Raw genomic sequence first — 27959 nt, forward strand, 5'->3', positions numbered from 1 at the left:
GCCTGGCCAGCCACAGTCTTTTTATAACCTAATCTCAAAACTGACATCTTGGCCAGGCGTGGTGGCTCACATCTGTAATCCCAGCTTTGGGAGGCTGAGGCGGGCAGATCACCTGAGGTCAGGAGTTCAAAACCAGCCTGGCTAACATAGTGAAATGTCGTCTCTATTAAAAATACAAAAATTAGTCAGGCTTGGTGGTGGGCATCTGTAATCCAAGCCACCCAGGAGGCTGAGGTAGGAGGAGAATCGCTTGAACCTGGGAGCTGGCGGTGAGCCAACATCCCGTCACTGCTCTCCAGCCTGGGCGACAGAGCAAGACTGTCTCAAACAATAATAATAATAATAATAATAATAATAATAATAAAAGCTAACATCTCATTACTTCTTATAGTATTCTATTCTTTAGTAGTAAGCCAACAAGGTGTGACTATCAGGAGCTGAAGGTCATTGGAGGCCGTCTTGAAGGCTGCCTTCACAAGTAGAGAGTACAGGAAGAGTCTGGAATGACAGCCTGAGAAACTAAGGCTGACTGTGCTTAGTAGTCATGGATTAAATGTTATAGTTGTGTTCTCAGGAGTGTTGGCGTTAATGAAGGTGTTTACTAGGGATATTTCCAAAATGTAACATCCTGTAACCAGAGTAGTCTAAGAATATGTTTCATATGCAGAATATATGGCTGCCTTATTTTCTTTTTTTCCTTTTTTTTCTGTTATACAACGAATGGTTAAAAACATGGGATCTGACACTGACCAGAGCTGAGCTGGATTTCATAGTATGCAGATTAAAATATAATAATAGACACAGTGCTCTACATTACTTGATGAATAAAGAGTAAAAAATAAGGAAGGAGTTTTGGCAAGACAGTGGAATGAACAACTGCAAAGTGAATATTCCTCACTCTAACTGAGTACTAACAAAATCATTGTTTGAAAATAATTTTCATAAATAATCACAAAAATAAGGCAATTACATAATAATAAGTTAATTAAATGTGGGCCATGAAAAAGCTTTCCAGACATATAAAAAAAGAATTCAGAAGAAAACAAATTCCCAAATGCAAAAATTATCAAATTATAAGCAGGATAAAGAACGATTACAATTTATTCTCAAAGGGATACTGTTTGTGTCAGTAACAGCCTGTTAGAATTTTTGTAGATGACACCACCACAGAATTTCAAACAAGGCATACTTGACACTGTGGAAAATGCTTCAGCAAAAGAAAATGTAAACTCACTACCCACAGGGGATGCTAAATCAGTTGGAAAAAAAAAAAAAAACAGGATAGAATGTGAGAGAAGATGATGGATCTAGATAGTGGAGCCAAAAAATAGGAGATAAAAGGAGGTTATAAAATCACAAAATATAACAGTTGGAAGGCACTTCACAAATTATTCGATACTACTCCAAGCTCAAGGCATAAGTTTACTTTTTAATAGAATGATCAGTTAATCTTTATATTTCTTCTATTTCTTTTCTTTTCTTTTTATTTTATTTATTTATTTTTTTTAAAGACAGAGTCTTGCTCTGTTACCCAGGCTGGAGCGCAGTGGCGCAATCTCGGCTCACTGCAACCTCCACCTCCTGGGTTCAAGCAGTTCTCCTGCCTCAGCCTCCTGAGTAGCTAGAATTACAAGAGTGCACCACCACACCCGGCTAATTTTTATATTTTTTGTAGAGACATGGAGTTACCCCATGTTGCCCTTCCCCAGGATGGTCATGAACTCCTGACCTCAAGCCATCCACCCACCTCAGCCTCCCAAAGTACTGGGATTACAGGTGTGAGCCACAGTGCCTGGCCCCCTTATACTACTTATTACAAGAGCTTTGGAAAATTATTCATTGTTGGGAACGAGGGAATGGGAACTATTTTCACTACACAGTATTGTCCACCCCTTGCCCACAAGAATCCTCTAAAACTGAAACTTAACAGGTAAAATAACACACATAATGGATGAGATAGTTACATGTAGGACAAACCCTGAAGTAAATACATACCTCATGTTTTAGGAAGAAGGTAATCTTGTAGACTTGGGTATAATCTTAAGGCTATGTACTAGGAATGAGATCGTACCAATGAAAGTTTAAATCTAATCAATAGTATTATGCACTGGTTGAAGAAAACCAGGATTAAGACGGGAGATAGCATGGAATCTAAGAAGGGAGAAGTCCGTTAACTATATATGTTCATCAGATTCTAGGCTGTTAAGGGAGAAAAACCCTGAGTCTAATGAATATAAACTTTACATTACTTAGAAAAACATGTTCTGTTTTAGAAAAGTTGTCTTTCAGTTTTTGTAAAGATGAGATATTTCATCTTAGTAAGTGAAATGCTCCTGGAGATGAGCCACCTCCATTCTCATTTTAAACCTCTTTAAACCACAACACATTTGGCTTCTTGACTCATGTGAAGAAGAGGTGCCCTGGTAGGGAAAACTGAAAATTCCAAATAATGGAAATGAATAGCCCTTAGTGAGAATAAATATTCTGGTTCATACATAAGCCTCAGAGTTTAGTGAGTCAGTCCCTTGAATTTGATCTCTTCTAGGTGCTCTGACAAGGCCTGAAGTCCAGAAGCTAAAAAGCTAATAACCCAGAAACTAGATTGAGATTACTTGAGTCAAGTCATGTTGCTTGTGGAAGAGCTGCCTAAGTGAATTCTCTGGATAACATGACATATCTCATCTCTTTTTTTTTTTTTTTTTTTTGAGACGGAGTCTCGCTCTATCTCCCAGGCTGGAGTGCAGTGGCCGGATCTCAGCTCACTGCAAGCTCCGCCTCCCGGGTTTATGCCATTCTCCTGCCTCAGCCTCCCGAGTAGCTGGGACTACAGGCACCCGCCACCTCGCCCGGCTAATTTTTTTTTTTTGTATTTTTAGTAGAGACGGGGTTTCACCGTGTTCGCCAGGATGGTCTCGATCTCCTGACCTCGTGATCCGCCCGTCTCGGCCTCCCAAAGTGCTGGGATTACAGGCTTGAGCCACCGCGCCCGGCCTATCTCATCTCTTAATAATGGCAGGAACTCATATTTACTTTATGACTCCTCTGTGTTAAGTACTATACTGGTCACTTTAAATATTATCTTAATTAGTCTTAACAACTCAAGAAGGTATTATTTAGCCCCATTTACAAACGAAATAAAAACGCACAAAACTGAGGTTCAAAGAGGCTAAGTAATCTGCCTAAGACTAAACAGCTAATATTTAATTTAACAGATCTATCCAGGGCTGTCAGACTTCAAAAATATGACTTTTTCAGCTGCGTGTGGTGGCTCATGCCTGTAATCCCAGCACTTCTGGAGCTCGAGGTGGAAGGATGGTTTGAGGCCAGGAGTTTGCAACAATCCTGGGCAACACGGTGAGACCCTCTCTCTCTCAAAAACAAAAAACAAAACAAAACAAAACAAAGTTAGTCCAGCATAGTGGTATGCGCCTGTAGTCCCAGCTACTCATGAGGTTGAGGTGGGAGGATCGATTAAGCCTGGCAGGTCAAGGTTGCAGTGAGCTGTGATTGTGCCACTACACTCTAGCCTGGGCGACACACTACACTCTAGCCTGGGCGACAGAGCAAGACCCTATCTCAAAGAAAAAAAAAAAAAGGCTCTTTCCACTATACCAAATTACCTCCGTTCATTGTTGGAAAGCTGTAAGATTTTTCCTTATATTACGCCAAAATAACACTTGGCCTTTGGCCGTAGTTATTTGTACCTCTTGTATTTCTTGTCTCTATTTGTAGTTCCTTGGGTGCACATAGCTTTTACTTTTCCTTCTGAATAGATGAAAACAGACTTCAGAAAATAAACTAACGTCCTATTCATCTTTCTGACCTTCTAACAACATGTAGTATCCTGCAAACAAAGTATTGAATCTTGTTTTTTCAATTAACAAAATGAGAACTATAGACTATAGAAAGCCAGCTGTCAAAACTATAGGGAAGAATTCCTTTAGTATGAGTAGAAGTGAATAAACATAAAAAGGGAAGTGTATTTTGTTAGTGATCAAAAGAACAGGTGCATTAGATGGTGATCAAAATAACCAGTCCTCCCTGTAAAGGGGGGACTGGTTTTAAATGGCATTAGTGTTCCAAGCAAGTAGGATGGTGCTCAGAGCAAGATTAGTCCCTGTTGAGGAGATGAGTGCAGTCCAGGGAAACCTGTAGACTGGTCAAAAAGGCAAAGAGTCGGGGAGAGAAAGATTATCTCTGAAAGGTTGTCCAGGGCTTGGCCCTGACATAACAGATGCTAAGTACATGACATGTTGCTTAATGATGGAGATACGTTCTAAGAAATGTGTCATTAGGTGATTTCGTCATTGTGCGAACATCGTAGAGTGAATTGACACAAAACTCAGTGATACAGCCTGCTACACACTTAGGTTACATGCTATAGCCTATCGCTCGCAGGCTACAAACCTGTGCAGCAAGTGACTGTACTGAATACTGTAGGCAACTGTAACACAATGGGAAGTATTTATGTATCTAAACATATGAAAGGTACAGTAAGAATATATTATAAAAGATAAAAACTGGTACATCTATATAGGGCAACTTACTGTGAACAGAGCTTGCAGGACTAGAAGTTGCTCTGGATGAGTCAGTGAGTGAGTGGTGAGTGAATGTGAAGGCTTAGGACATGATAGTACACTACTGTAGACTTTATAAACACTGTACACTTAGGCTACACTAAGTGTATTTTTAAAATTTTTTCTTTAATAATACATTAATCTTTGCTTACTATAACTTTATAAAATTTTGATTTTTAAGAACTTCTGACTCTTCTAATAACTCTTAGCTTAAAACACAAACACATTGTATAGTTGTGCAAAAATATTTTCTTTCCTTGTATCCTTATTCTATATGCTTTTTTCTCTTTTTAAAATTTTTTTATTTTTACTTTTTAAGCTTTTCTTTAAAAAAAAAAAAAAAAAAAAAACTAAGATGCAAGAAAGAACACACATTAGCCTAGGCCTACACAGGGTCAGGATCATCAGTATCATTGTCTTCCACCTCCACATCTTGTCCCACTGGAAGGTGTTCAGGGGCAATAACATGCATGGAGTTATGATACTACTATGTCTACTATGATAACAATGCCTTTTCCAGAATACTTTCTGACAGACCTGCCTGAAGTTGTTTTGCAGTTAACTTTTTTTTAAAAGTAGACAGAGTACACTGTAAAATAATGATTAAAAGTATAGCATAAAAAATACATAAACCAGTAACATACTCATTTATTATGATTATCAAGTAGTATGTTGATATAGTTTGGATGCTGACCCCCACCCAAATCTCATGTTGAATTATAATCCCCAGTGCTGGAGATGGGGCCTCGTGGGAGGTGATTGGATCACAAGGGTGAGTTTCTCCTGAATGGTTTATTACCATCCTCTTGGTACTATCCTCAAAACAGTGTGTGAGTTCTGGTCATTAAAAGTGTGTGGCACCTCCCCACTCTCTCTCTTGCTTTCACCATGAGATGTGCCTCCTCCCCCTTTGCCTTCTGCCATGATTGGAAGCTTCTTGAGGCCTTCTCAGAAGCGGATGCCGCTATGCCTCCTGTACAGCCTGCAGAACCATGAGCCAACTGAAACTCTTTCTTTATAAATTACTCAGTCTCAGGTATTTCTTTACAGCAATAGAAGAATGGCCTGCCACATATGTACTGTATGTAATTGCATACGTTATGCTTTTATACAGTTGGCAGTCAGTAGGTTTGTTTATAACAGCATCACCATGAACATTTGAGTAATGCATTGCCTTACAACTCTAACGTCACTAGGCAATAGGAATTTGTCAGCTCCATTATAATCTTATGGAACCACCCTAGTATATGTGGTCTGAAATGTCATTATGAAGCACATGACTGTATATGGACTAATTCTAGCACTTAACTGATTTGTGAAAGAAAAGCTTCACAAAAAATTTCTTGTCCAAGTTCAAAAACTAAAACTAGACTGGACCTTTTAGTAGAGGGAACACAAAGGCAAAAACCAAGGCCTGATATACATGTACTAGATAAGCCAATTATTCTTTTTTTTTGAGACAGGGTCTTACTCTGTCACCCAGGCTGGAGTGTAGTGTCCCAATCACAGCCCACTGCAGTCTCAAACTCTCAAGTTCAAGCAATCCTCCCACCTCAGCGTCCTGAGTAACTGGGACTACAAACATATAGCACCCCACTTGGCTAATTTTTTAATTTTTATGTAGAGATGGGGTCTCACTATGTTGTCCAGGCTGGTCTTGAACTCCTAAGCTCAAGCAATCCTTTTGCCTCGGCCCCCCAAAAGTCTAGGATTATAGGCGTGAGCCACTATGCGTGGCCTCAATTATTCTTTAGGAGACTGTTTTCTAAGGAGATCTATTCATTTTCCAATATAATAGATTGATTGATAGGTTGAATTAGAAAATAGACAATGGTGTCCATTTGTCCTTTCTGTTAATAGAGATAAAAAGCTACAAAGCTTGCAAATCTATTGTTTTCCCTGTTTTATCCTCAGGGTGCTCAAAAGAAGACTGAATTCTTGAAGTGGCATCTTTGCTTTACAGCAGTGGTTCTCCCAGGGGACATTTGTCAATGTTTGGAGATATTTTTGGTTGTCACAACTAGGTGTAGTAGGTATGACTGGCATTTAATAGGTAGAGGTTAGGGACGCTGCTTAATATCCTACAATGAACAGGCTAGCTACCCCACAACAAAGAATCATCTGGCCCAAAATGTCAATAGTGTCAGGGTTAAGAAGCCCTGGTCAATAGATACCACCAACATCAATCCAAGCCATCACCAAGATAAACTGTTTGGGCAGAATCAAATACTTAAAGCTAAGAAATGAGTTCAACAACAATAATAATAAAAATAGCAGCTGCCATTAATTATCATATGCTAAACAGGCTAAACCCAAGCTAAGTATTAGCTCTATAGTATCTCATTTAATTCTTATGAAGCTCTTGCGGGATATTATTATTCCCATTTTGCAGAGATTATTATTATTATAGTTATTGTGTACAGCAGAGGTATTTAAAGATAACTTTAATGATAGCATAGGGTAATAATCTGGGGACAGAGAATCTAAGACCTGAAGACACGACATGATGAGAGAGGCAGGAACTGTAAGAGCTGTGTTCAGGGAAGTCCCTGGGGTGGGCATTAAGTACCCACTCTCTTGCTTCCAACTCTTTGGCACTTCCTTATAAGAGTCAATGAAGCAGTAAAATGGCAGATCCAACATGTTTCTTGATTACTGAATGAAAAGGAATATTTATAGACAGATAATGTAGGTAAAAGGCAAAGATAAATAGATAAAACATGGTGACAAACAAGCAATGCATAATTTAATCTTTGAGATCATGAACTGATTCCAGCGCCTTCATGGTACAATGGGAAAATACAAGCCTTAGGGAAAAGGTGTCTTGCTTAAGGTAATACAACCATACCCACGAAAATAAAAGAATAGCACTGTGGGCTGAAAAACAGAAGAACTTTTCTTTTTTTTTTGAGATGGAGTTTCACTCTTGTTGCACAGGGTGGTGTACGATGGCGCGATCTCGACTCACAGCAACGTCCACCTCCCAGGTTCAAGCGATTCTCCTGCCTCAGCCTTCCCGAGTAGCTGGGATTACAGGCATGTACCACCATGCCCGGCTAATTTTGTATTTTTAGTAGAGACGGGGTTTATCCATGTTGGTCAGGCTGGTCTTGAACTCCCGACCTCAGGTGATCCACCCGCCTCAGCCTCCCAAAGTGCTGGGATTACAGGCATGAGCCACCGCACCTGGCTGCAACCAGAAGAACTTTCTCCAAAATGATAAATCATTTTAGCTTAGATTTAGAAACAGTTAAGAGGGTCCCACCTTTCTCTTTAGGAATAGATAGTTTCTTAAAAAGCTAAATGCCATTATGACACCTGCCAAGATTAACAATAAGTTGGTTTGTTAAATCAGGATCCAAACACAAAGTTTCTTATAATCTAAATCAGCCTCTCTCCCTTTTTACCCTCATAACATGGACTTACAACAGTAACTGGGTCAGCTGCTTTGTAAAATGTCCTACATTCCGGATTTGACTATTTACTTCCTTAAGTTGTAATTTGACTTACTCCTTTATCCCTTATATTTGCTGCAAGGGAAAGGAGCTTTAGAGATTCAGGTTTCACTTTTCTTTTTTCCTTTTTTTTAACAAGGATACTTCATAGGGGGTAACATCAGGAGGCACATGTCTGCCTTGTCCCACTTTTAGTGATGCTAAGATTGATCAGAGGGTTCAAATGGTAACAGCCTAAGCTCTCTATCAACTTTTCATCTAAAGATTTGATAATCATTCTTTGAATCAATTATTTCACGAGGGGCTGTAAGTGGTGATTTTCTAATGCTACTGGTCCAACTACATTTATTAGTTGGAATTTTTCCCTCACCAACTAAACCTATTTTGATACTCTGAATGACAGTTTATACAGGAAAAGCAGGATAACTATTTAATTATTTCCTTTTACCTTCCAATTTTCAAAATAAAGTACTGGTGCCTTATTATTTCCAACTAAATTTAACAGACACCAAAACTGAAATATACATTTACAAAACATTTAAACAAAAGAGAGGAGAGATTCTGTGAGCAATCCAACTAACATATAAAAGGTATCAGCCAGTACTTCAGGTTTGTCCAATGATGTATTAATAAAAGTCCTGCAGGGCATGGTAGCTCATGCCTGTAATCCCAGCACTTTGGGAGGCCGAGGTGGGCGGATCACAAGGTCAGAGGATCGAGACCATCCTGGCTAATATGGTGAAACCCCATGTCTACTAAAAGTGCAAAAACTTAGCCAGGCTGGTGGCACGCACTTGTAATCCCAGCTACTTGGGAGGCTGAGGCCGGTGAATTGCTTGAACCCAAGACGGGGAGGTTGCGGTGAGCCGAGATTAGGCCACTGCACTCCAGCCTGGGCAACAGAGCGAGACTCCATCTCAAAAAAAAAAAAAAAAAAAAAAAAAAAAAAGAAGTCCAAAGACCTGGGACAACCACAAAATCCTCAGAGGGAAAGGACTGTCTGCTCAAGATTTTTGCTCCTGTGGTAAGTCAACAGAAAGATCTGTCCAAAGCTTTCAGGTCTCTGCAAAATGAATAATAAGCTACCCTTACTCTAAACATGATCAGAAGGCAAATCTCAAACTGAGGTCTGACTTTTTAAAAAAACTATATTTAAGTGAGTTAACTCAACAGCTAAAATTGTCTGTGAATACCATAAATTAATTGGAATACTCACATAGATGGTTGTGCTATGAATAAGAAATCTTTTTCTTCAATGAAATGAGCTGGAGAAAACTGCTGGTTGTAATGTTAATTTCAGAAAAAATTAAGGTGAAAAATACTAAGAGTCATTATATAATGAAAAAATCACAGTTAGTGGCAGAAAACCAGAGCGAATACATAAACCAAAAAAAAAAAAAATTGGATATACAAAACAAGAACCATTAAAAATGTATACAGAAACCATCACAAATGTAATAGTAATAGTAGATTTTCATCCCAGTCAAGCAGACACAAATGAAAACAAGTGAATCTGAAAAACATACATTTGGTAAAAATTCATGGTGTAGCAGTGTTTGCTTAAAAAAGCAAATGAAGAGATTTCTTTTCATGTGTTCACTTCTAAAATCTTTTAAAATGTAGTTAAAGAGGTAAATATCTTTATGCTACTTTACTGAGATATAGCAAACCTGGCATCTGCCCTGCCACAATAGCACCTGCTGCTAAGATGGCCATATTTCTGCATCTCCATCTTCTCACCTTCCCATATAAGGGTACTCACCCCAAGGACAGTTAATCCATGGCCATGAACCTATAGCCTAGTTAGAAAAGATAATCTGTACCAAATAAGATGTCTTGGGAGTCTGAACTGAAAACAGGGAACAACTTGAGCAGTTTATAGGAGGACAGAAAGAAACGACACGGAATGTGGTTGAGCCATATTAATAGCAGAGAACCAGAGAGAAGATCCTGCTATGAGCTCTTAAGCTATCAAGAATCCAGAGCTCCTTTCAGCTCTCATCTTCAGGGTTGTCCTATGGCAGCTCCAGGTGTCCTTGTTATCCTGTTCTTATTGTTCCATAGACATCTACATAAGTTTGCTAGGGCTGCTGTAACAAAGTACCACAGACTAGATGAACTTAACCAACAGAAATTTATTTTCTCACAGTTCTGAAGCATGGAAGTCCAAGATCAAGGTATCAGCATGACTGGTTCTTTCTGAGGGCCATGAGGGAAGGATTTGTTTCAGGCATCCTAGGCTTGTAAATAGCTGTCTTCTCCCTCTGTACATGTAACATATATGACATTTCCTCTTCGAAGGACATCACTCAGATCAGATTAGAACCCAACCTAATGACCTCTTTTTAATATAATTACCTCTTTAAAGACCTTATCTCGAAATATTGTCATACTCTGAGGTATAGGAGTACAGTTAGGACTTCAAGATACATTTTTGAGGAGACATAATTCAATTCAAAACAAAAGCTTTAAAATAATCTCCTCTTGATTTAAGCTAGCTTAAGTGAGCCTCAGTGGCCTGTAACTGAATAGTTCTTACCAAAATAGCTACATTTTCTGGTCTTCCATTATTATTTGAGACAGGTTCTTTCTGTCACCCAAGCTGGAGCACAGTGGTACAATCATAGCTCATGTAGCCTTGAACTACCGAGTTCAAGTGATCCTCCTGTCTCAGCCTCCCGAGTGGCTGGGGACTTCAGGTGCACGTCACCACACAGGCTAATTTTTAAATTTCTGTAGACATAGGTATTGCCCAGGCTGGTCTCAAACTCCTGGCCTCAAGGGATCCTCCCAGCTCAGCCTTTCAAAGTGCTAGGATAACAGGCGTGAGCTACCACACCCAACCACCTGTATTACTGTTATTATTTTTTTGCTTTTAATTTTTTTTTTTTTTTTTGAGATGGAGTCTTGCTCTGTCACCACGCTGGAGTGCAGTGGCGCCATCTTGGCTCACTGCAACCTCTGCCTACCAGGTTCAAGCAATTCTCCTGCCTCAGCCTTCCAAGCAGCTAGGACTAGAGGCGTGCACCACCATGCCCAGCTAATTTTTGTATTTTTAGTACAGATGGGATTTCACCAGGCCAGAATGGTCTCAAACTCCTGACCTCAGGTGATCCACCCGTCTCGGCCTCCCAAAGTGCTGTGATTACAGGTACGAGCCACCACGCCCGGCTTATTACTTTTAAACTATTTAATGTTTCTTTCAAGCATCCCAATATTTTAAGTTGCAAGACAGCAGTAATGTTTTAATAGTTCATTGAATTCTGCCTCTACAGACTTAGCACCCTATAAACAATTGGCACAGAAAGCAAAAGGCACAGTGAAGATTTCTGAGGCAGATGTTGTGGTGTACCACCCAGACCACCCTTTGTAACTGAAGCATTCATTCCCCTGGCAGCTAGGAGTGTTGGCTGCTGACAGTTCACAGATAAGTCCTATCCCAAGAACTGCCAACAGAGCCACCTCACCCAAGGTAATGCCTCCTCCTAGGAAGTGGCCTGCATCCAATTGTGCAGACTTCTAAGAGCCCATCCTTCTTAGCTCAGTACAGAAAATCTCTGAGGGCCACCTCAGCTTCAGAGAAACTTGTGAGATAGGCTGAGGCCTCTGTTGTAAATGCATCACAGTTCAACTCTCCCTCTAACCAATCCTACTACCCACCCAAGGAGGTGCTGATCCTGAGACCAATCTAAAATAAATTTCCTGCACACAAATCTTGGTCTTAGAGTCTATTTCCCAGGAAACCTGACTTGCAGTGCAGCTAACACTATAACAGAAATGAAAACAAACAAACAGAAAAATGCAGAAAAATTCACCAGATACTGGGTTCCTCTTTTCCATTTCTTGCTTTTACAGAATCGTGTCCACCTTCTATCTCCTTGCTAGAGACAGGGTCCTGTTCCTTCCAGTGCCCTCAAGCAGCCACTCCTCAACACCACAGGCAGAAACCCCAGACGCAGGGGGACAGCAGGGGGCGCCGCAGACCCCAGTTCCTCCGGGACAGCAGGGGGCGCTGCAGACCCCCAGTTCCTCCCTTGGGTCTTGCAGCTGCACTTCTGAAGTCTGGTCCCTTCAGGATCTGGCAGAGGGTGAAGACCAAAGGAGAGGAGTAGGTGAAGCAGAGGAATCTGTTTAGGAGAAGAAACTAGTTCTGGCGGCTCCCCACTGGCCTCTTTCTGGGAGCCTGAGTCCAGGAAGCAGGAAGCGCTGGCTCTGAGGGCAGAGACATGGGCCCTGCTGGCTGTGCCTTCAGGCTGCTCCTTCTGCTGGGGATCTCAGGTGAGTGCCAGGGTGGGGTTGGGAAGGAAGAGGCAGAGGATTTTTACTCAAGAAGGCATCATATACAACAATGTGACACTTCACCCATGGGATGTTACTTATGAGTAGTATGGCCTGAGAAGGTCCTGAGAGGCTACTATATACCCAGCACCGTTCCAATGCTCCTGATTGGAAATAGCAGTACACACACACATACACGATCCCTATCTTCGTGGGACTAATCAATGCACATATTAAATGTATAAATTATAAGGCATGTTAGAAGGTAATAAGTACTATGAAAGGAAGGGAGTATCTGAAGTACAGGGGCAGGAGTGTTGCAATCTTTAGAAGGGTAAAGAAGGCCTCACTAAGAAGTCATTTGACCAGAACCGAAGGAGATAAGTAAATTAGCTAAGAGGATCCAGGAGAAGAGCATCTCAAGCAGAGGGAACTGGAAGAGCAAACAGAGTTCAATGATTTCAGGTATACGCTTGAGCAAACACAGTTCAATGATTTCAGGTATATGCTTGTTCATTTATTTTTCTGGTCCACAGGGATTTAAAAGAAGGGTATACTGGCCAGGCACAGAGGCTCACGCCTGTAATCCCAGCCCTTTGGGAGGCCAAGGTGGGCAGATCACCTGAGATCAGGAGTTCAAGACCAGCCTGGGCAACATGTCAAAACCCCATCACTACAAAAAATACAAAAATTAGCGGGGCGTGGTGGCGGGCACCTGTAGTCCCAGCTATTCAAGAGACTGAGGCAGGAGAAGTGCTTGAGCCTGGGAAGTGGAGGCTGCAGTAAGCCGAGATAGCGCCACTGCACTCCAGCCTGGGTGACAGAGTAAGACCCGGTCCCCCCAAAAAACAAAAAACAAAAAGGGTATGTTGAGAGAGCAAAAAACTTAACAGGTAGCAAAGAAGAAAGATACACAAATACTGCAAAATGCCAATTCAGTTAAACCAAATAGCACAAAAGTAAACAGCTTGCAAACCTCAACCGCATCTGAGGGCATCATTGTATTTATAAACTAACACACTTCATATTCCTGATGGTGACTTTGAATCAAGTAAAAGTTAAATTTGAATCCTCATAGAGCATTTTTTTTTTTTTTAAGAGACGGAATCTCATTCTGTCACCCAGGCTAGAGTGCAGTGGCACAATCATAGCCCACTGCAACCTCAAACTCCTGGGTTCAAGCAATCCTCTCACCTCAGCCTCCCTAATGGCTGGGACTACAGGCTTGCGACCACACCTGTTGTGTTTGTGGCCCAAAAGAGCTGAAGACAAAAAAAAAAAAAAAAAACCCTGACTGGTATTTAGGAAGTGATTTGCAAAATATAAGAAAAGTCTCTAATATAGCAACTGTCTCCAACATTCCTTTTTCTACTTCTATACCCTGTCTCTGGTCATCCCTAGTTTGAGAGTCTGATGTGACCTAGGGTTTCCTTCTGCCCTGCCTATCTCACGACCATTTTTTCCTTTTTTTTTTTTTTTTTTCAGACAGGGTCTTGCTCTCTTGCCCAGACTGGAGTGCAGTGGCATGATCCCAACTCACTGCATCCTCCACCTCCCGGGCACAAGCAATCCTCCTGCCTCAGCCTCCCAAGTAGCTGGGACTACAGGCATACACCATCACACCAGGCTAATTTCTTTATATTTTTTGTAGAGATGGTGTCTGGCCATGTTGCCCAGGCTGGTTTTGAACTCCTGGACTTGAGCAATCCACCCGCCTCAGTCTCCCAAAGTGCTGGGATTATAGGTGTGAGCCACGGCACCCAGTCAATCTTACCACTTTCATTTGTCTGTTGGTTCATTTATGTAGTCATGCAAATATTCACTGAGAACCTGTTGTGTGCTAGATACCAGCTAGAGCTCACACTTGTATGCAGTGTGCTGTTGTCAGTATCCACTTCTCATCGATGAGGGAACCTCCACAGATAAAGCTGTGGTCCAAGCGTAGGCTGACCTGCCAAGGCCAGCGCCCTGCAGCAACATCCTGGCCACCTACAACACGGCTTGAGTATACAGGTCGCCAGCACATTGGAGAAAGCAGAGAGAGGGAAATGTGGAAATCTTTTTTTTCAATTTTTTTAGAGACCTGGTTTCACTACGTTGCCCAGGCTGGTCATAAACTCCTGGCCTCAAGCACTTCTCCCACCTCATCCTCCCAAAGCACCAGGATTACAGGCATGAGTCACTATCCCTGGTTTAAAAAATAATAATAAATTTTAAGTTAAATTGTGTTTCATGTATGCTGCTAAAGGCAGCTAAATATGTTTGTGAAGGTTCCCACTAATAGGTAGAAGCCATTTGAAAATTTTGGCCTTTAACACCAATCTGGAAAATTTAAATATAAAGGAAGGTTCTCTGTTCAGTGAATCTAGATATTAGATGTGTTACTATGTATTAATGATACCCTATTTCTTCCTTAGGGTCTTGCTCATGCTCTTTTCCCAAAAAGAAAGAGCTGCAATCAGGTGAGTGGTCTCCATTTTGAGCCCAAGACTGCTGGGTGTGGAACCAGAATAGGATAGAGTATGGTGTCTAGGGAGGGTTCAGGTCCTAGGAATAGATGGGAGTTTGGGAATGATGATAAGGTGGGGACCAGAGAAAAAGGACTCCTAGGTTTCCACATTTCCCTTTCTTCTCTTTCTCTAGTGTGTGGGCGACCTGTATACTCAAGCCGCATTGTAGGTGGCCAGGATGCTGCTGCAGGGCGCTGGCCTTGGCAGGTCAGCCTACACTTGGACCACAACTTTATCTGTGGAGGTTCGCTCGTCAGTGAGAGGTGGATACTGACAGCAGCACACTGCATACAACCGTGAGTTCTAGCTGGCAGCTAGCACACAGACAAGTTGTCGGTGAATATTTGCAACACTTCATGGATGAACCAACTGACAAATGGAAGTGGTAAGATAGGTAGGGCGGAAGGAAACCCAAGTCATGTCAGACTATCAAACCCGGAACATCTAGAGACAGGGCATAGAAGTAGAAAAAGGAAAGTTGGAGACAGGCACTATATTAAAGACTTTTCTTAATTTTTGCCAAATCACCTTCTAAATACCACCCAGAAGACTTCTGTCCTAAGTTTTTTGGGGTCATAAACACAATCTGAGCTCTAAGAGCCACTGCTGTGAGATAAGCAACTTGTCATGTGGTGCGTGTCCCTTTGGAGAGACCCACGTGGAACCCACATCTCTAGTCAACAGTGAGAAGACCCAAAGCCTACCAACATAAGTGACTTTGGACCCAGATCGCCCCAATAAGATGATTGCAGCTCACCTTGATTGACGCCACATGAGAGACCTTGAGTCAATGGTACTCAACTAAGTCACACCTGATTCCTGACCCATAAAAACTATGAGATAAATATTTGTTGTTTTAAGCCACTAAGCTTTATGATAACTTGTTATGCAACAATTGATAACTAATACATACAGAAATTAAAATTCCAGGACTCTTCAATAACAACACTGAAAGTTCAAATAAAATAAGCCAGGTGTGGTGGCTTGCACCTGTAATCCCAGTTACTCATGAGGTTGAGGTGGAAGGATCACTTGAGCCCTGGAGTTCAAGGCTACAGTGAGCTATGATTGCGCCACACATTCCAGCCTGGGTGACAGAGTGTGACCCTGTCTCTTAAAAAAAAAAAAAAAAAAAAAAAAAAATTAATTATTAAAAAAAGTCAAAGAAGATTAGTAATAACTTCAAAATGCTAAAAGAAAATTATTTCCATCTTAGAATTCTACCCATATGCAAACTATCAATCAAATGTGGGATAGAAGTAAAACATTTTCAAATATACAAAGCAGCAAAAATGTTACCTCTCATACACATTTTCTCAAGAAGTCATAGGAGAATCTGTTCCACCAAAATAAAGGGGGAAAACAGGAAAAACAGGAAAACACAGAATCCAGACAAAAGGGGAATGAAACACAGAAGAGAATCCCTAAGAAAGTCATAAAGGATAAAGAAAGTGCCAAGATGATGGCTGTGTGGCAGCACGGATTAGAACAAGAGGGCAGAGGGCTCCAAAAAAAGATAGTATTGATAGAATGCCTGACAAGTTTGAACAAAATGAGAGGAGATTTACACTTCTGGTAGAGAGTCTGGGGAATGAGACTGGTGATGGGTATAAAGATAAAAACAAAAAACCAAAGTGAGCCCAGTTACCAACTCCAGGAGAAGCAAAAAGTTTTACAAGAAATGTAATCACCCAATAGGACCCAGTAGTGAATAATGTTTACATAGTCACAAGAACAAACACATTAATGATCTAACAAAAAGTTATGATAACACTGGCTAGGAGGATGGGTGGAATGAAAGTGGGAGGTGGGGGGTAGAAAGTGATGTGTGAGAAAGCTCAATCCTCACCTTCCACACTAGGAACTCAGGATTGTAAAACTGAAAAAGAAAAATCAAGAAACAGGTATACATAGGGTTTCTTGAAAACACTTGAAAATTACCAAGAGCTAAAAGAGTTGAAAGTCATTGCCTCTATATAGTTTGAACTGAGGGTGGTGGGGCAGATAACTTGTTATTCATTATTTATTTATTTATTTTGTACATCTTATCAAACTACATACAAATAAATACACTATTTAACTGTGTATATGTATTAACTGTGGTTACAATTTGCTTTAAAATTTTATTCAGAAATGAAGGTCTAGTGCTCAGAACAGGAATCAGTATGGACAATAAACAGCAATGTCTATTAAGCATACAGGTGATAGTTGAAACCATGGAGAATGGGAGAGGTAAATGAGAGAACCGAAGACAAAATACAGGACAAAACTCAAGCCACAAACCTCTAGGAAGAGACCACAGAAAGAGTGGTCAGGGAAGGACAGGGAGAGAGAAAGAGAGGAGAGAAGGAGACAAATCAACCCTAGTTGAGGTTGGAAGCACCATGGTTAATTCTCAGTTGGCTACCCTCCTTTCTTGACTAGATACTTAGTGCTACATATAGGTAGCTTGTTCTGACCCAGCTGCAGACCATAAGCAGGCCTCCTTTCTTTTCTCCATAGGACCTGGACTACTTTTTCATATACCGTGTGGCTGGGATCGATTAAAGTAGGTGACTCAAGTAAAAGTGTGAAGTACTACGTGTCCAAAATCGTCATCCATCCCAAGCACCAAGATACAACAGCAGACGTTGCCTTGTTGAAACTGTCCTCTCAAGTCACCTTCACTTCTGCCATCCTGCCTATTTGCTTGCCCAATATCACAAAGCAGTTGGCAATTCCAGCCTTTTGTTGGGTGACCGGATGGGGAAAAGTTAAGGAAAGTTCAGGTGAGAATGGGCAGAGAGAAGGGTTGTTTTATATGTCACCCTCTTGTACTCCAGAACATTCCTATTCTAGGCATATCCTTACCATGGCAAATATTTTTCAATATTTTTCAACCAGATCAATCTAGTGATATTATCTAAAAGTTTTAAAATAAAATATCGTTTTTGACATTTATATTTTTATGTTATTTACTCTTACATCTTGCAGAGTCTAGCAATAGCTGGAAAAGCAGATACTAAGAATTTAAACACATAACTATCTCTCTCAAACAGAGGTTAATAAGCCTGATTTAAAGTTTGGAGACAGTCTAGTGTTTTTTAACTGTTTTTAAAGTTTTGTGTCAACTCTTTCCCAGGTTGGAGTAGAGACAAGACAGGAACTGATCTAGAAGCAAAAAAAAAAAAAAAAGGGAAAGGAAGAACTTTTAGAATCCTTTAGAATACTCATACCTTTACTCAATCAGAATTTGTCAGCAGTACTCGTTATTTAGAACAATGACTCAATTTAAAAAACCTCAAAGCAGCAGAAATAATTTAGAATTACTGAGTTTTAGATGTAAGTGTACCAAAAGATCCAACCATAAGCAAGAATGATGGGAAAGGGATTGTAAGCTGCTTTTGGATTCCCATTCAGAGACTTCTGCACATCATGACTTGAGTGCTGCCCCTGCTCTTTTCCAGGTTGCTTTAATCTTTTGTTCCTGTCGTCCTCCACAGATAGTGATTACCATTCCACCCTTCAGGAAGCAGAGGTACCCATTATTGACCGCCAGGCTTGCGAACAACTCTACAACCCCATCGGTATCTTCCTGCCAGCTCTGGAGTCAGTCATCAAGAAGGACAAGATTTGTGCTGGTGATACTCAAAACATGAAGGATAGTTGCAAGGTCAGGGTGTGCTCTTGAGAATTTATTCTTTTAAACATGAGATCTTAATTCAGATCCAGGTTTTCCTATCTGTAAATAACAGTGGATTGGGAGTCAGGAGATGAGGGTTCTAAGAATAACTCTTATGTTACCCTGGACAAATCACTTAACTTGTGTCTGTGAAATCAATTTCTTCAACTATAAGACTATTGATCTAGACCAATGTTAACCACTGGTCATTGGACTTTTTTTTTTTAATTAGAGACAGAGTCTTGCTCTGTCACCCAGGCTGGAGTGCAGTGGCATGATCATAGCTTACTACAGCCTCCAGCTCCTGGGTTCAGTCAGTCATCCTCCCACCTCAGCCTCCTGAGTAGCTGGGACTAGAAGCTCACACCTCACCAGGCCCACATACTGTTTTCATTTTTTTGTAGAAATGAGGTTTCACTATGTTGCCCAGGCTGATCCCAAATTCCTGACCTCAAGCAATCCTTCCTCCTTGGATTGCTGGACTTTTATAGACTTGTATATTTTCATAAGTATATTATGAGGTTGAAGCAGAATTGCCAACTTTTAAATTTTTTCACGTAAGAACATTTCATTCTATACCTAAAAGATGTCATTCTATTGTCTTCTGGTCATAACTGATGAAAAATCAGCCATTATTTGCATCTTCATTCCATTGAGTATAATGTGTTGTTTTGCTCTGGCTGCTTTCAGTATTTTTTTCTTTACCTTTGATTCTCAGCAGTTTGAACATGATGTACTAAGTGTGGTTTTCTTTGCATTTATCCTATTTGGGGTTCACTGAGTTTTTGGTTTTTTAAATCTATTCTTTAACATCTCTCACCAACACTTGGAAATTTTTCAGTAATGATTTCTTTAAAAACTATTCTGCCTCATTTCTTTCTCCTCCCCTTCTAGATGAAACCATAAACTTGTTAAGTTATACCTTTTGGTATTTTCACATAGGTCCATTTTATTTTTATGTTTTTCTCTCTGTTCTTCAAATTGGATACTTTTAAATTGATCTATATTGAAGATCACTGCCTCTTTCTGCTATCACTTACATTTTACTTTAAGTCCGTCTAGTGAAATTTTTATTTCAGATTTTTTATTTTTTAGTTGTAGAATGACCATTTGGTTTTAATCTCTCCTTCTGTCATCCACACATACTTTCTAGATCTCTGCCAAGATTTTCTATATGTATATTATAAATATTTTCCTTTACATGTGTTGATCACAGTTATAATAGTTGCTTTAAATCCTTCCTGCTAATTCCAAAATCAGAGTTATCTCAGGGATATTCTCCAACAGCTGCTTTTTCTCATGAGTAGCATTTTCCAGTTTATCTTGGAAAACATTTTCCTGTTGTTTTGTTTGTTTATTTTAATATCTAATCATTTTGGAATATATCCTGGACAATGTCAGTAGCATGGTGTAAGGAGTACAGATTGTTATGCTTCTCTAAAGAACGTTGATTTCCTGTTTCAACAGGAAGTCAACTTGGCTGACCTCAAAATCCAAACTGGATCTCTCCTGTGATAGGCATCAGCATTTTAGCCTTAGCTGAGCTGCTTGGAGTCTAACCTACACATGTGTGTAGTTCAGGGTTTATTCAGAAATTTGAGCAGAGTTTATATGCAGAACTTGGGGCTCTCTCTCTGTGGCTCTCTCCTTTCTGGTATATTTCCCTTCACTTTCCGACTGCTAAGGTAACTTTAAACTCTATCCTCTGATTCCTCAAGTCAGTAAGACTGTGGGTTTCTTTCTAAGTTCCAGTCACTATGCATGATAATAACTGGGGCCTGCTTTAAGGGAAAAATCATTTTTTTAAAAAAAGAGTGTCATCCTTTTCTTCCAAGGATTGACTCTAGTTTCTGCCTATCAGCCACTCTTCACTGCCTTCAGAGAGTAGCCTTTTATATGCTGTCCACAATTTATAACTGTTATCTGAAGCAGAGTTTGTCAGAGACAAGTCACTCCCATAAGAAATTTTAAAAACAGAAAGAGTCCTAAGAAGGGCAGAATATACTTTCTTCTTAAGTGCCCATGGAACATTCTCCAGAATAAACCATATGCTAAGCTGTAAAACAAGCCTCAATAAAGTTGGAAGGATTAAAATTACACCAAGTATATTTTCTAATCACAATGGAATGAAATTAGAAATAAATAAGAGAGAAATATGGAAATTCACAAGTATGTGGAAAGTAACACACTGCTAAATAACCAATGGGTCAAAGAAAATAAGAATCATACAAAAAAATTAGGAAATATTTTGAGATGAATAAAAATAAAGAAACAACATACCAAATCTTATGGATACAGCTAAAGCAGTGCTTAGAAATACATTTATAAATGTAAATGCCTACATTAAACAATAAATCTCAAATCAGTAACCTAATCTTCCATATAAGACACAGAAAAAAGAAGTTCAAGATCAGCCTGGGCAACATAGTGAGACCTTGTCTCTACTAAAAATTAAAAATTAAAAAAATTAGCTGGGTTTGGTGGCACAAGCCTGTAGTCCCAGCTACTTAGGAGTCTGGGGCAGGAGGATCCCTTGAGACCAAAAGTTCACACATGTAGTGAGCTATGATCACACCACTGCACTCCAGCCTGGACAACAGAGCAAGACTCTGTGGCTCTGTCTCTTAAAAAAATAAATACATAAATAAAATTTTAAAAGGCTGGGTGTGATAGCTCATACTTGTAATCACAGCACTCTGGGAGGATAAGGTGGGAGATTTTTTTTCAGCCCAGGAGTTCGAGACCAGCCTGGGCAATATAGTGAGACCCTGTCTCCACAAAAAAAAAAAAAAATTCAGCCAGGCATGGTGGTACACTTGTAGTCCCAGCTACTTGGAAGGATCATTAGAGCCCAGGAGTTCAAGGCTGCAGTGAGCTATATTTGCACCACTGTGCTCCAGGCTGGGTGACACAGTGAGACCCTGTCTTAAAGGGGTGGTGGGGGGGAGGGAAATAAAAAAACTAAACCTAAAGAAAATACAAAGAAGGAAATAAGGGATATAGTGGAAATTACTGAAATAGAGAACAGAAACACATTAGAGAAAATAAACAAAAGCAAAAGGTGGTTTTTAAAAAGATCAATAAAATTGAAAAAAACTTTAGCTAAACTGAGCAAGAAAAAAAAAAGACTCAAATTACTAAAGAATAAAACTGGGACATTACTACTAACCTTACAGAAATAAAAATAATTTGTAAGACACTACTATGAATAACAGTATGCCAAAAAATTAGATAACTAAGATGATATGGACAAATTCCTAGAAACACATAAACTACCATAATTTATCTAAGAAGAAATAGATGGTCTGAATAAACCTAATAAAAAGTAAAGAGACTGCATTTGTGATTAAAAACAAAAAAACAAACAAACAAAAACTACCAACAAATAAAAGACCAGGTCTAGGTAGATAAATTCTACCAAACATTTAAAGAATTAATACCAATTCTGGCCACATGCAGTGGCTCATACCTGTAATCCCAGCACTTTAGGAAGCCAAGGCGGGCAGGTCACTTCAAGCCAGGAGTTCGAGACGAGCCTAGCAAACATGGCATAACCCGTCTCTACAAAAAATACAAAAACTAGCCGGACATGCTGGCATGTGCTTGTATTCCCAGCTACTCAGGAGACTGAAGCATGAGAACTGCTTGAATCTGGAAGGCAGAGGTTGCAGTGAGCCGAGATCGCGCCACTGCACTCCAGCCTGGGTGACAGAGTGAGATTCTGTCTCAAAAAAAACAAATAAATAAATTAAAAACAATAATAATAACAATTAATACCAATTCTACACAAGTTCTTTTGAAAAATAAAAGAAGGGGCCGGGCGCGGTGGCTCAAGCCTGTAATCCCAGCACTTTGGGAGGCTGAGACGGGCGGATCACGAGGTCAGGAGATCGAGACCATCCTGGCGAACACAGTGAAACCCCATCTCTACTAAAAAATACAAAAAACTAGCCGGGCGAGGTGGCAGGCGCCTGTAGTCCCAGCTATAGGGAGGCTGAGGCAGGAGAATGGCGTGAACCCAGGAGGCGGAGCTTGCAGTGAGCTGAGATCCGGCCACTGCACTCCAGCCTGGGCGACAGAGCGAGACTCCGTCTCAAAAAAAAAAAAAAAAAAAAAAAAGAAAAATAAAAGAAGGAACTGGGCACAGTGGCTCACACCTGTAATCCCAGCATTTTGGGAGGCCAAGGTGAGCGGATCACCTGAGGTCAAAAGTTTGAGACCAGCCTGGCCTATAAAACCTCATCTCTATTAAAAATACAAAAATTAGCCAGGTGTGGTGGCGCATGCCTGTAATCCCAGCTATCAGGAAGCTAGGGCAGGAGAATCACTTGAACCTGGGAGGCAGATGTTGCAGTAAGCCAAGATCATGCCACTGCACTCCAGCCTGGGTGACAGAGCAAGACTCTGTCTCCACAAAAAAAAAAGAAAAAAAAGGAACACTTCCCAACTCATTCTGTGATCAGTATTACTGAGACCAAAACCTGATAAAGGCATCACAAGGAAGCTATAGACCAGTATCTCTTATGAATAGAGGTGCAAAAATCCTCAATGAACCAAATCCAACAACATATAAAAAGGATTATATATACCTGAATGCCAATTTCCTGTTTCAACAGGAAGTCAAGTTGGCTGACCTCTAAATCCAACTGCGGGTAATTACAAATGGGTATGTGGATTCTTTTTAGGATGTGGTGACTCAAGCCTTGTAATCCAGCACTTTGAGAGGCCAAGACGGGAGGATCACTTGAGGTCAGGAGTTCAAGACTAGCCTGAGCAACATAGTGAGACCTCGTTTCTACCAAAGATTTTTAAAAATTAGCCAGGCGTAGTGGCATACACCTGCAGTCCCAGCTACTTGGTAGGCTGTGGTGGGATGATCACTTGAGACTGGGAAGTCGAGGCCACAGTGAGCAGTGTTTGTGCCACCACATTCTAGCCTGGGAGACAAAGTGAGACCCTATCTCTCTCTTTTTTTGTTTTTCAAAAAAATAAAAATAAAAAGGATATACCATAAACAACTGGGATTTATCCCAGGAAACTTAGGTTGGTTTAAAATCCAGAAATCAATTAATGTTAATATACCATGTTCTTAGAATAAAGAGCAAAACCATATGGTCATGTCAATAAATACGGAAAAAACATTTGATAAAAATCCAACAACCCTTCACGTTAAAAAACAAAACAAACAAAAAAACACTCAACAATGAGATGAGTGCAGTTTTTCTAGTCGATCAAGTGCAACTACAAAAAATCCCACAGCTAAAATACTTTGTGGTAAAAAACTAAATGCTTTTGCCATAAGGTCAGGAAAGAGACAAGAATGTCTACTCTGGCCATTTCTATTCAACATTGTACTGGAGGTTCCAGCCAGAATTAAGCAAGAGACAAAAAAAAGACATCCAGATTGCAAAGAAAGAGTAAAACTATCTCTATTCAAAGATGACATGATTTTATAAATAGAAAATCTAAAGGAATGCCACCTCCCCAAAATTAGAACTAATAAACACATTCATCAAAACTGAAGGATATAGGGACAATATACAAAAAGCAACTGTAGGCTGGGTGTGGTGGCTCACGTCTGTAATCCCAGCACTTTGGAAGGCCAAGGCAGGTGGATTGCTTGAGTTCAGGAGTTTGAGACCAGCCTGACCAACATGGTGAAACCCTGACTCTACTAAAAATACAAAAACTTGCTGGGCGTGGTGGCAGGGTGCCTGTAATCCCAGCTACTCATGAGACTGAGGCAGGAGAAACACCTGAACCCGGGAGGTAGAGGTTGCAGTGAGCTGAGATCTCGCCACTGCACTCCAGCCTGGGCAGGGCAACAAAGCGAGACTGTGTCTCAAAAAAAAAAAAAAAAGCAACTGTATTTCTATGTAGTTGCAATGAATAATCTAAGGAAACATGTAAGAAAACATTATTCCATTTATAATAGTTTTAAAAACAGTAAAAGAGGAATAAAGTTAATATTGTTTAAATTGCCGTATTCTCCAAATGGATCTACAGATTCAATGTAATCCCTATGAAAACCCAGCTGGTTTCTTTGCAGAAACTGGCAAGCTGATCCTAAAATGCATATGGAAATTCAAGGGGCGCGAAACAATCTTGAAAAACAAGAAACAAGTTGAAGGACTCACATTTTTCATATTTCAAAACTAACAGTAATCAAGACAGTGTGGTATTAGCATAAAGAGAGACATATATAGATCGATGAAATAGGATTGAGTGTATAGAAATAAACCCTTATACTTATGGTCAATTAATTTTAAACATTGGTATTGAATCAATTGAATGAACAAATAATAGTCATTTCAACAAGTGATGCTGGGACAAGTAGATAACCACATGCAAAAGAATGAACTTGGACCCTGACCTCGCCATATACCAAATTAACTCAAAATGGATCTATGACCTAAATATAAGAGCTAAACTATAGCACCTTTAGGAAAAAACATATAGGTAGGTCTCTGTGACCTTGATTAGGCTACATTTTCTTAGATATGTTATCAAAAGCATAAGCAACAACAAAAAAAGATTAGAGTTCTTCAAAATTCAAAACTTTTATGCTTCAATGGACACCATCAACAAAGTAAAAAGGTAGCCTATGAAATGGAAGAAAGTATTTGCAAATCATATATGTAAGGGATCTGTATCTAGAAAAAAGAACACTTGTAACTTGATCATAAAAAGAACACAATTTTTAAAAGAGCAAATAATTTGAATAGATATTTTTCTAAAGATATACAAATGTCCAACTGTTATAAAGATATGCAAATGTAGAGAAATTGGAGCCTTCAAACACTGTCGGTGGTAATATAAAATGGTGCAGCCTCTTTGAAAAACTGTTTGGCAGTTCCTCAAAGGTTAAATATAGAATTACCATATGACCCAGAAATTCCACTCCTAGGTATATGACCAAGAAAGATAAAATTATGTCCATACAAAAACTTGCACATGAGCTGGGCACAGTGGCTTCCACCTGTAATCTCAGCTACTCAGAAGTCTGTGGCAGGAGGATCGCTTCAGTCCAGGAGTTCAAGACCAGCCTGGGCAAAACAGGGAGACCCTGTCTCTAAATAAATGAACAAAGAAAAAACTGGTACAAAAGTGTTCACAGCAGCATGATTATTTTAGAAACAGGGTCTTGCTCTGTCACCGAGGCTGGAATGCAGTGGTAGGATCACAGTTCATTGTAAACTTGGCTCAAGCAATATTTCTGCCTCAGCTTCCCGAGTGGTTGGGATGGCAGGCATATGCCACCACAGCAGTTATTTATTTATTTATTTGTTTGTTTGTTTGTTTGTTTTGTAGAGACAGGGTTCCACTACATTGCCCAGGTTGGTCTCAAATGCCTGGCCTGATCCTCCTGCCTTGGCCTCCCAAGACACTAGGATTACAGACATGAACCATCATGCTGGGCCATAGAAGCGTTATTTATAATATAATAGCCCAAATAACGGAAGCAATCACAATGTGCATCAGGAGATGAATGCAGAAACACCAAGAGGTACATCCATACAATGGAATATTATTCAGCCATAAAAAGGAGTGGAGTACCGATACAACACGAATAAACCTTGAAAAGAATGTGCTAACCGAAACAAGTCAGACTCAAAAGGCCACATATTACATGATTCCATTTATATGAAATGTCTAAAATAGGCAAAGCCATAGAGGTAGAGAGTGGACTACTGGTTGGCCTAGCTGGGAGGGCTGGGAAGAAATGGGGGTAATTATGAATGGGCATGAGGTTTCTTTTTAGGGTGATAAAAATGTTCTAAAATGGGTTGTGGTGATGGTTGTACAACACTGTAAATATACTAAAAACCACTGAATTGTGTAGTATGTGAATTATACGACAGTAAAGCTGTTACAAAAAAGAAAGAGAACAAGACTGGAAGACTACTACCAACTTCTATCACTATCATTTTAGGTAAGAATTGATTACTTAGCACTAAAAAAGAGCAGTAAGAACAGGAAATTAAGGCAGTTCATTCATTTGAATAAATTTATCTTTAGTGAAAAAATCATCCCATTAGTTTTATTTCTCTTTTTATCACAGATAAATATTTTGAAATTACTCATCTACTTCACTAAGGTCCCTGACAATTTCAATTCTATGATTCTAAAATTCCTGTGATCTCTCCCTAAAGCAGTGATTAGTCTAGCTCCCTGTAGAGTTCCACAGCTGCATGGGTCTCATGCCCCAGTTTTAAAGAATTCTCCACCCCTTATTACTACTCTCTTCTTCATGCCTCTTTACACTATGCTCATTGCCTTTATTTCTTCCTTAGGGTGATTCTGGAGGGCCTCTGTCGTGTCACATTGATGGTGTATGGATCCAGATAGGAGTAGTAAGCTGGGGATTAGAATGTGGTAAATCTCTTCCGGGAGTCTACACCAATGTAATCTACTACCAAAAATGGATTAATGCCACTATTTCAAGAGCCAACAATCTAGACTTCTCTGGCTTCTTCTTCCCTATTGTACTACTCTCTCTGGCTCTCCTGCGACCCTCCTGTGCCTTTGGACCTAATATTATACACAGAGTAGGCACTGTAGCTGAAGCTGTTGCTTACATACAGGGCTGGGAAGAGAATACATGGAGATTTAGTCCCAGGGGCAGAGAACTCACAGGAGAGCCACTGGTAACCCTGGATGACTTTATTCACAACTTGAAATGATTTTGTTTTTAAGGTTCTTGATTTTGTAAGTTTTGAGGTTAGAATGTGAAGAGTTAAGAAATAAAGCTGCCACTTTGTACATTCTTTGTCCCTGACTAATGAGTCTTCCAAGGCAGGAAGGATGTCCTTTATGAATAAGTATTTGTAGATACAAATTAAATAGCTACTACAGAGGCAGGCAAGTATCTGTGATGACAGAGGAAAATATAATAAGGATCTACCTTGTGCCCATGGGTTGCATCATGGGATTCTAGTCTATTATTTCTCACCTCCTCTACTATCTTTAACTTCCCTTCTAACCCCTGCTTTACCCCTCAACTGTAACAAGAGGGCTAATAAAAAATTCATATAAAGCCAACTCTGGGCACACTGCCTAGGGATTAGCTAGCCCTGCTCCATAAGGAGTAGTAAAAAAAGAAGAAAAAAAGAGAGATGCAAACATGGGTCAGGCAAGTTGGCTCACACCTGTAATCCCAACACTTTGGGAGGCCAAGGATCATCACTTGAGGCCAGGGGATGGAGACCAGCCTGGACAACACAGCCCCTGTCTCTATAAAAGAAATAAGAAATTAGCCAAGAATGGTGGCTTGTGCCTGTGGTCTCAGGTACTTGGGAAGCTGAGGTGGAAGGATAGCTTGAGACCAGAAGTTCGAGAATGCAGTGAGCTATGATCACATCACTGTACTCCAGTCTGGGTGACAGAGCAAGACCCTGTCTTTAAAAAAAAAAAAAAAAAGGAAAAGAAAAGAAGGAAGGAAATGCATATATGTAGTTCAGCTCTGTATTTTTCTGAA

The 27959-nt window shown here is 40.0% G+C and overlaps 2 protein-coding genes across 4 annotated transcripts in view; one reads left to right on the plus strand and one right to left on the minus strand.

Moving 5' to 3' along the window:
- The window catches only part of SH3D19 (SH3 domain containing 19), a 195416-nt gene that overhangs the window by 137184 nt on the left and 30273 nt on the right, over positions 1-27959 (minus strand). The gene's annotated exons all lie outside the window — the stretch shown is intronic.
- Positions 12019-27824, plus strand: PRSS48 (serine protease 48). The gene is made up of 5 exons (XM_007999982.3): positions 12019-12310; positions 14954-15116; positions 17323-17588; positions 18303-18472; positions 26776-27824. Exons 1-5 carry the CDS (start codon positions 12259-12261, stop codon positions 27163-27165), a joined length of 1041 nt encoding a protein of 346 aa, XP_007998173.3. The 5' UTR covers positions 12019-12258; the 3' UTR covers positions 27166-27824.

This window comes from Chlorocebus sabaeus, chromosome 7 (assembly GCF_047675955.1).
Source record: "Chlorocebus sabaeus isolate Y175 chromosome 7, mChlSab1.0.hap1, whole genome shotgun sequence".
Lineage (NCBI taxonomy): Eukaryota > Metazoa > Chordata > Mammalia > Primates > Cercopithecidae > Chlorocebus > Chlorocebus sabaeus.

What these genes read in the sequence shown, in the direction of transcription:
- PRSS48 (XM_007999982.3), top strand. Translation starts at nt 12,259, where the DNA reads ATGGGCCCTGCTGGCTGTGCCTTCAGGCTGCTCCTTCTGCTGGGGATC. An exon ending in GCAGCACACTGCATACAACC is followed by an intron (nt 15,117 to 17,322) that starts GTGAGTTCTAGC and finishes TTTTCTCCATAG; the next exon opens with GACCTGGACTACTTTTTCAT. An exon ending in AAAAGTTAAGGAAAGTTCAG is followed by an intron (nt 17,589 to 18,302) that starts GTGAGAATGGGC and finishes CGTCCTCCACAG; the next exon opens with ATAGTGATTACCATTCCACC.